The sequence below is a fragment of the Amblyomma americanum genome, chromosome 10 (assembly GCF_052857255.1).
Source record: "Amblyomma americanum isolate KBUSLIRL-KWMA chromosome 10, ASM5285725v1, whole genome shotgun sequence".
In the NCBI taxonomy this organism is placed as follows: Eukaryota; Metazoa; Arthropoda; class Arachnida; order Ixodida; family Ixodidae; genus Amblyomma; species Amblyomma americanum.
The window spans coordinates 106,628,544-106,637,812 of NC_135506.1; the positions used below are offsets into that span (position 1 = coordinate 106,628,544).

General features: G+C 46.5%; 1 protein-coding gene across 1 annotated transcript; it reads right to left on the reverse strand.

Moving 5' to 3' along the window:
• Nucleotides 1-423: 423 nt before the first annotated feature.
• On the reverse strand, nucleotides 424-8,335 carry LOC144107645 (uncharacterized). Its single transcript, XM_077640742.1, has 4 exons — nucleotides 8,274-8,335; nucleotides 6,863-7,010; nucleotides 3,262-3,427; nucleotides 424-1,011 (listed from the first exon to the last, which is right to left on the reverse strand). Exons 3-4 carry the CDS (start codon nucleotides 3,339-3,341, stop codon nucleotides 534-536), a joined length of 558 nt encoding a protein of 185 aa, XP_077496868.1. The 5' UTR covers nucleotides 3,342-3,427; nucleotides 6,863-7,010; nucleotides 8,274-8,335; the 3' UTR covers nucleotides 424-533.
• Nucleotides 8,336-9,269: the final 934 nt, after the last annotated feature.

Here is a 9,269-nt window from a genome sequence, read left to right on the forward strand (position 1 = left end):
GACGTCCAGTCATTCAGTTCATAGTGAGCGAGAGTCAAATCCTTAAACAGTTTCTTTTCGAAGCCTTTTCTTGTCTTTCTGACTGCTGGAGTGTCATCACCACATACAGTTTGCATCAACCTTTGAACATTGGAAAGTAAAAATTATTACAAATGTGTGCAACTGAGCATCAAATATCTAACAAAATAAGCTCGAAGTCTTGTCTCCCCCAATAAAAAATAAGTTCCGGAGTCCCCGGAAGGCTCCACATATAACCTTCCCGTCATTGTCAAGACAAGCTGTCATCGGGTGTAATCACATTCCGGGGTGTTTTCTACGGCTTCGTCTTTTCCATTAATGTTTGACTTCCTTTTGCTTTTCATTTGAGGAATGGAGACGTAAAGTGTATGGGACAAAAAGTTATTTATTCAGTACAGAACGCTGAATGTCGCAACATCTCACTACATCGCTGACGCATCTTGCGCTACCTCTTTACGTGGTCGACCTTGACCTGGTTTCACTCCTGGCGGTGGTAGTGCAACTCCCGTAAGCTTCTACGGTGCCGGCGCAGACGCATCTTGCGCTATTACTTTACGTGTACGATCTCGGCCCTGCTTCACTCCTCCTTGCTGCGGCGTACCCTCTGTTGTGTTACGCGGTCGTACCTTTGGCGCCGTTCCGTCTGCCCTTAAGTGTGGCCGGCCTCGGCCCCGCTTCAATTCTTCGTTACCCTCCGTTGTGCCCAGCGGCTTGCATGTATGGCGCCTGAGCCTCGTGACGTCCTCGGCACCAGCCCCGCACCGCGGGCAGGTCAGCGGGTACCGGCGGGAGTGTATGACCTGCTCGTGCCTCCTTGCATGGGCGCGTTCCCTGAACTTCTTGCCGCACTGGCTGCACTCGTAGGGCTTCTCACCACTGTGGATTATCATGTGAACCTTCAGAATGTCCGGCCGGGAGAACCTCTTCTGACACAAATGGCACACGGAATCTCGCCTGCCAACGTGGGTACGCTCGTGCCTGATGATATCAGCCCTGCATACATGAAGGGTAAGGATAAGCAGAATTACCGCACAACTATGAATATCTTCTCCGGATGCCTCCTTTAGTCGACACCTTTAGCATAGCATGTACCATGTTACCGTTACTGGTACCGTACTGTAGTACCTGTAGCCCGCGAAGCCAGTACACATTCACACATCATCCTGACGGTGCCAGGAGGCACCAGGTTACCGGCAGCTGCGCGTGCGCATGCAGCATCAGGAGCAATCAGCGCGCGCTCACCGGCGGTGGGCTGTCTTCCGGTACTTCGGTAACGAAAACGTGGGACACGGTAGGCTAAGGGTGTCTAGATATGTGTGAACATCTCTTTCAAGGTTATGATTTCGCCAGTGACGATCGCACCTTCCATCTATATTTCTGCCGCTGATGTTAGGCGCATCTTCGCCTGCTTCTGACGCATCTCTTCCGCGTGAGCGAACGTCTCACGCTTACTTTCTTTCCGCTCCTGCTCACATTTCCTTCCTCTGTCCTCGCTAAGGAAACCTCGGTTCACCCGTAGTTCAGTTGTAATGTGAGCGACTCAGCAGTAATGCTTGATAATCAGGCTTATTGAGGAGTGTCTGAGGTACCACTGCTCAGTTCAGCTCTGCAAGCATTGAAACTCGCACGCGCAAAGTCACACAAAATTCTTTAGCGTCCATAAAGGTATGCGCTTATGAGGGGCTGGCCACGAGTCGACCAGAATTGGCGGGCGGCTCGTCCACTTGCCCGAGTCGAGGCCGCTACCAAAAGCACCAGCCGGGCCATTTCCTACACGGGAGATTCGCTCAATTCTGACACCGCAGCAGCGGCTTCAGAGTGCCGATTTCTACACTGGGGAGGCAGCAAACAACGGCCGCGGTTATAACGAACACTCGCTTATTACGAAATAAGGTGGTGCTACCGTAAAAATGTGTGTAAGAAGAGTGTCACTGTGTCTCAGATATAACGAATGACTTAAGCCGTGCAACTCGGTTAGGTCGAACATGGTTTCGCCATGAACTCGACTCCTGTATATAAAAACTCGCACTTTCCGCGACCGCACATGGCGAATAACGCCACCCAGCCCCGGTTGCATTGCTCTGAAGAGAACATCGCGACGCAGAAAAGTAACAAAATGCAGCATTAGAAATACGCAAACTCGGCGGCGAGGCACGCCGACGGGTTAAGGAATACAACGGTGATCACTGGGTAAGGGTGCACCGGCTGGGCAAACCTCTAAAATGCAAGTGAGATTAGCGCAAGGTCGGCGACCAACTAAAGGTAGCGATTAGAGAAGTTTTAATAGCAGTCACGCAGCATGCCTGGCTTGCCAAGCCGATCACATGGCCAGGGTCACCAGCCCAATCTCCTCTCCACAATCTGCGCTGCCACCGTGAGTAGACAACGCCCAGACAGGCTGTGGAGTTGACACGTTCTGCGCGTACTTGCGCCAGATTCTCGGCCGGATGGACCCAGGCGTGGCAGACGATTGTGACGCACGAGGTGTTTGCGGCAACGTGTCCTTCTTGGGCTCATGACCGGCATGGGTGACTTCGTTAACGCCGACATCACTGAGCCACGAACTGATGAAGCATTTTAGGCAAAGTACGAGCGCTCCCAGACTTCTGGGAACATTATGAAGACCACGACGAGGAGGCGTACCTATTTCCACCTGCCTTGAACGCTTACCTTAATTAGTTATGTCGTGTCCCTAAAGCAGTTTGTTGGCGGCAAGGTCCTCAGTGGGGAGCACATGGCCACCGTGGACCGCTTGGAAGGCACCTTGATAGGGCTTGCTTTCAAGTATCAGACGCATATAACTCGCAAACTCACTTTCTCAAATATATGTATTGTTTTTCTGATTTTGTAATTTCGGTGTAATATTAGAAGTTCACATACAACGAACATCGAATACAACGAACGCAATCAGTGCGATCGTCAGGCTCATTTGCACTGTAATTGTAAGCTTGCTGGAAAAAGCGGGCAGTGTTTCTTGATAGAAAATGAACACAAAATGCGAACAAGAAGCGCGAAGAGACACTTTCGAGCACGCTACTGCTATTAGAATGCTGATGACTGTGTTGTGCTCTGTTCCTAAATCGTGTCATTCAAGCATTCATTGCGTATTTTTAAGGCGACTTCACGATTTCTGCTTTTTAAAAATATTTACGGCTTCAAAAGATGCCTTTTAAGAAGAAAGGACATCTCTCCAGTTCAAAAGTCACGATGGCGTCAAGCAACGAACGGCACTATAAGACCTACTTGCGAGTGCTCGTGTAGGTGCAGTGCGTGCAGTGGTGGATTCCCTCCGTGCTATGCCAGTGTTTCCGCCGGGTATGCATTTCTAAGTTGTACTGCTTAGTGAAGAGGTCGTCGCACTTCTCACAGGCGAGAAACAGGCTGTGCAAAGGAATGTTATTGACGTCCTCTGAAAAAGAACCGAGCAGTGGGAGTAGCGAATGAGCACATGTGGAGTGAAGAACTGCCCAGATAATTCAGTGTTCTTAAGGTGGACCGTGACAGAGAGGAAAAGGCCGCAAGTGATACTTTTTCACATCAGTTCCTTTGTATCAATTAGGTGCATTGTAGTTTCCTTAATATAGTAATAGATTAGCAGGTCGTGTTAAATATTTTGCCCATTCGCGAAACAAAGGCAGTGCAATGGTACTAGTCTGCACAGATCGGTGAATAGGTAATATAAACCTTAAATTTAAAAAGACAGTGCCTTTTCTGGAAGCGCTATTGAGTAGCTTCGCATCGGTACACACACACCAGAAGAGGAGTTCTCTCACAATGCTTATGTCATTTTCATGCACTAAAGATATATACATAAAAACAAGCACCCATGCTATTTTATCCACAGTTCAATCTCCCTGCTTATTTGGCAATGTGTCACCTTTCCTTCAAGTTTTGCCCAGATATCCTTGCACAGAATGGTCTGCCGTCTATGCGGACATTCAAATTGTTCATAATCAAGCATAATATAATTAGCTTAGACTTGAAGACGGAAAGGAAGAAGCTAGTGAAGAAGTTCATTAACGAGTTAGCAGTTAGAGGGAAGGAAGAGTAGTTCAGGATATCGCTGTCAAACAAATATTCAGTTTAACTGAGGAAGGCGATCTTAATTTGCATACAATGAGGTATAATTTGACAACTGTCGTTAGGCAGTGCGCAGCAAAAACAGGCGGTAGGACAGTTCGACAGGATACCGGCAAGCTATCTCAGGAGACAAAAGATCTGATTAAGAAACGTCAAACTATGAGGGGAACTAATCCTACAGACAGGACAGAACTAGCAGAGCTGGCCAAGGTAATAAACAAGCGCAAGGTTACCGACATAACGAAGCTCAATATGGAGACAATCGCGCATGCTCTAAAGAACAGTGCCAGCCTAAAAGCGGTGAAGAGGAAACGCATAATTGCTAACGTACCATACCTGCAATCTACCTCTCACCTCTTCAGGAGTTCAATATACACCAGAGTTTGCGAGCTATATAGACTTAGGTTATCATGAGAATATTAGAATAGTCAAAAGCGTGGAAGCCATACGCTTACCGACATTGCCTGACAACGCTTAGCCGATTCAGTATACTCTACGACGTCTGCCCCATTTTGGAAAATACCTGCCGGTCTAATTACGGTCGACGAGTTCTGCATGATCTGTTACCATGTAAGTTAATTGACTATATAAATCAAGGTAACAAGATTTCTAAACTGCAATTTTCTGATCTCATTGCCATGTTCATATGCTGAATCTTTATTATTTTGTGTAGCATGTGATAAGTGCTCAATTAGTGCTGTGTGATGTAGTTTATTTTGACAAGTTGAATGTTTGTACCACTTATAGTTTCATTTTTATTGCTTTATATTTTGCTTTATGCTGACTGAACTAGCTGTGTCCTAGGACATTGCTCTTTGTGCTTTTCTCGCTGCTGCCCCTGCTTGATAAGTGGGGCCAAAGACAACTCAAGCCGAGCTTGAACGGCTTTTCCCTTGGCTCCTTTTTCACTGTATAGTGAGAAAAATAAAGAATGAATGAAGAATGAAAGAGAACAGGAGGGCAATAACATTAGCAACATGGATAAGATAGTTAAAGTAGCCAAACAGTTCTATACAAATCTGTACAGTAGCCAATGAAATCGGAAACATCAATGAGAGAGAGTGTCCCACACCACTGCGTCATCCTGCCAGTGACGAGAGAGGAAGTAAAGAAAGCCTCAAGAGCAATGGGAAAGGAAAAGGCAGGTGGGGAGGATCAGGTAACAGCAGATCTGTTGAAGACCGGAGGAGAGATCGTGCCAGAAAAACTAGCCACCCTGTTTACGCAATGTCTTATGACCCTTGACCGTACCAGAAGCAAATTTTATCTTAAATCATCAAAAAATAGAGGCCATGAACTTGAAAAGTTACAGGCTGATCAGCTTACTCTCCATTGCCTGCAAGATATTTACTAAGGTAATCGCTAATAGAGTCAGAAAAACATTAAACTTCAACCAACCAAACATTCCGGCATGCTTTCCTAAAGGATACACCACAATATTTCAGATTCAAACTATCAATCAGGTGAAATAAAAATGCTCAGAATACAACAAGCACGTATATAAAGCCTTTATTTATTACGAGAAGTTGTTTGAGTCAGTGTAAATCTCAGCAGTTATACAGGCATTACAGACTCAGGGTTTAGAAGAGCCTTATATCAAAATACTGGAAGGTATATACAGCAAAATGGCATTCCACTGGGACACTTGGTATGAATCTGTCTTTGGGCCAGCGTGAATTTTGGAATGCACCAATGTAGACACACACATTGGAACACGGAACACCATAGCTACTATAGTCCTGCATAAAGTCAGCAAGAATATACAAACAAGGAAGGGCCTCAGGCAAGGTGACATGATCTCGCCAATGATATTGCCCTCTTGTTTGCAGGAGGTATTTCGAGGCATGAATTGGGAGCATTTGGGGATAAGAGTTCATGGAGAATACTTAAATAATCTGCAATTTGCTGATGACATTGCCTCGCTGAGTCACTCCAGAGGTGAACTGCAAATTATGATCAATATGTGTGACAGGCTGAGCAGAAAGGTGTGTCTAAAAACTAACATGCAAAAACCAAAGTAATGTCCAGCAGCATAACAGCCTAGCAGGAAAACAGCAGTTCACAACTGGCAGCGAGGTGCTGGAAGTGGTAAAGGTATACGTCCAATTAGAACAAGTAGTCAAAGCTGATGCGGACCATGAGAGGGAAATAACTAGAAGTATAAATGAGGTTGAGTGCATATGGCAAGTTCTCTCAGATTATGAATGGCAGTTTACCAATATCACTCAAGTGAAAAGTGTACAACAGCTGTATCTTACCGGTAATCACCTACGAGGCAGAAACACGGAAGCTAACGAAAAAGGTTCAGCTTAAGTACAGGACAACCCAGCGTGCCAAGGAAAGAAAAATGATACTTGTAACGTTGAGAGACCGGAAGCCGGCAGAGTGGGTGAGGGAACAAACGCGTGTTAATGACATCCTAGTCGAAATCAAAAGGAAGAAATAGGCTTTGGCAGGTCATGCAACGCGAAGGTGAGAGTGTGTTGAGTACATCAGTCATTTGATGTGCGGTCGCCGCTACATAGGGAAGGAATCCCTCCGACTTCAGTACGACACAAGGAACATCCTTTACCCCTTCATCAGCAAAGGCGTGCGAGAATATAACAAATAGTGGTTCCTCATTACGTATCATAGATGAGCGAAGCAAGCAGCCAGTGGCCTTTGCATATGCCTTCTTCTAATTACTGCTGTATCAATAACTATATCCCCTCCTCCATGCAGGCCTCTGTTCAAGTCTGATGTCAATCGCGAATCGCACACTTACGGTTCTTGTCGTGCTGTTCTTCCCGAGAGGATGGCTCTTCGAGCAGATGCTGATCGCCGCTCCCAGGTACCTCCCAGTGGTCCGGAAGCGCCTCGGGGGAAGTCGAAGGTGGGCTTTCTCTGTGAGTCTCCCCAAAGGCGTCGCTTGCCTACGTTAGACGCGCATGCAGAGAGTGGAAAGAAGTAATGTTTGCTTTCAAAAGACCAGGGAAGGCGATCGGTGGTAGCTGTAGGTTTACGGGGCAGCGAGGTTTAAATGTTGCTGTTAGAAGATGTTGGGCTGGTCAGTTTATAGTTATTGCAAAAAGAACTGCACGAAGGAAATGGGACAAAGAGAAAGGCCTTTGTCCGCCTTTGTGCCTGTTTTGTTGCCGCCGTCTTCGCGCAGTTTATTTGGGAAACAAAGTTGCAGGCTCTGCATCAAGGTGAATCAACTTCCGGGAGGTGAAATGGTTTGCCTTGCTTCAGAAACCGCTCCGTACATGTAGCGTGTTGCCCAGAGCTTGTACAGGTGACATAGAAGGGCTATGGGTCGGGCTGGTGGGTAATTCAGATAACGTTCTATAGCGCCGAACCATGAAGGAACAAGATCCCAAGCAGCACAAGTAATTGGACCAACAATGGAGCTGTATTGGCAAAGACCAACCCTACAAGGGCCATGATGGGACCATCCTATTGCAATATTGGGCCGACGACCTGTGCTGCTTGCGATACAAGCATTTCTGCCCCCTCTGTTCGTTCTTTTGCGATGTCAGCCATCTCCCAGCCATCTTTCGATTCTCACCGCGCGAAAGGTGCCGAAGGGAAACATTTCGCTGCACTTGTTAGTGGTGGATTCCTTGCAGTCAGGCATAGCAGTGACGAATCCGCAATATAGCATTATCGAATTCTGGGAGGATATATATATTGAGTAATTGCAAAGGCAATTTGGCGAGAATAGGGGAAACGTAAATGGACGCTTAAGCCACCTTCAAAGTTGATAGCGATAGGATTAAATTTCAGATTTGCCATAGTTTTTGCTGCAACTTCGGTGCGTGGTGACGCCAGTTTCTTTGAAATTCTCGGTGCAGCAACCTCCATATTCGGACTGCTAGGTGCAGATAGCTGTGCTGACAACGTGATAGGCACGTCGCGACGACGTCACAAGGTCACGGGACCTCTCTCGGCCAATCACCGAATTTTATGACATCTATGGCGGATTCCGCTCCTTACCTAAACACTAATGTCATTGCATTGATCTTTGGCTGCATATACTCCTTTTATTAACTAAGGCCGTAATCCGCCATGCGGTTCCAGTGCTTTAGTGCTTGGTTAGTTCATTCTGGGCCCCGATTGCGCCTTTTATATATTGAGAACACCTGCTAAAGCGCCCCGAGAAAGGTAGTGCGAACATCGGTGCATGCTTCACTTACCTCCCTCTCCGCTTCGTCCAATGCTGTGTAAACACTCGCAAACGTTCAGCTTCCGTCGATAGCTGGAAGACATGATTTGGGGCGTATTTTTAGATGGTTAAATGCCGCAAGCGTAGTAGCTGTGTTGGCGAATGGCTTATCGTGGCACTAAAGACGCCAGATATCTAAAAAATTGTGTTAAAATCACGCGACTGAATTACTGAAGCGGCGGAAAATAAATTTCCAGCTCGAAAATTCTGAAATTCACTACAGACAGCGAAATATTTCAGGATGCGTGTCCGAGGAAAATAATACTTTGGTGAAGGCGCGTGCCCCAAAGACAAGAGAGATATAGTGGTTAAAAGTATAAGAATACTGTCAGCTTCAAGAGTTTTCGGCATGTGAGTTCTCGAGAAAAATAAAATCTTACTGTTGTGATACCTCGTAACCCAGCCGTCCAGTATCAACTAATAACGCTTGATTGTTTCCAAACACTTTCAGGCATTTCACGCGATTAGCGTACGTCGCTAGATCCAAATAAATTTTCCCGCATAGCCGCATCCCGTAACGTGTAACCTTTTGTGGCCAATGGTACTTGCTACATCCGCTGATACGAGCCGAAGAAGCTACAAGCCACGCAAAAAGTAGTGTTTTTTTCGAACAGATGCATGCATCCCTTAAACGTCTGCCGCCGATATCAAAATGTTCTAGCCACGTACTAAAAACATTCTCCATACTGAAATATGGCTACCGTCGCTTTGCAGAAAAAAATGAGCATCCGCCAACGACCCCGCGCACACGATTAATGTGTGTTGAGGAACGTCGGTCACGTGATGTGCGGTCGCCGCTACATCGGGAAGGAATACCCTCCGACGTGAGTACGTCACAAAGCACATCCTTTACGCCTTCATCAGCAAAGGCGTGCGAGAATAAAACGAGTAGTGGTTCCTCATTACGTATCATAGATAAGCGAACTAAGCAGCTTGCGGCCTTTGCATACTCCTGCTTCTAAATACT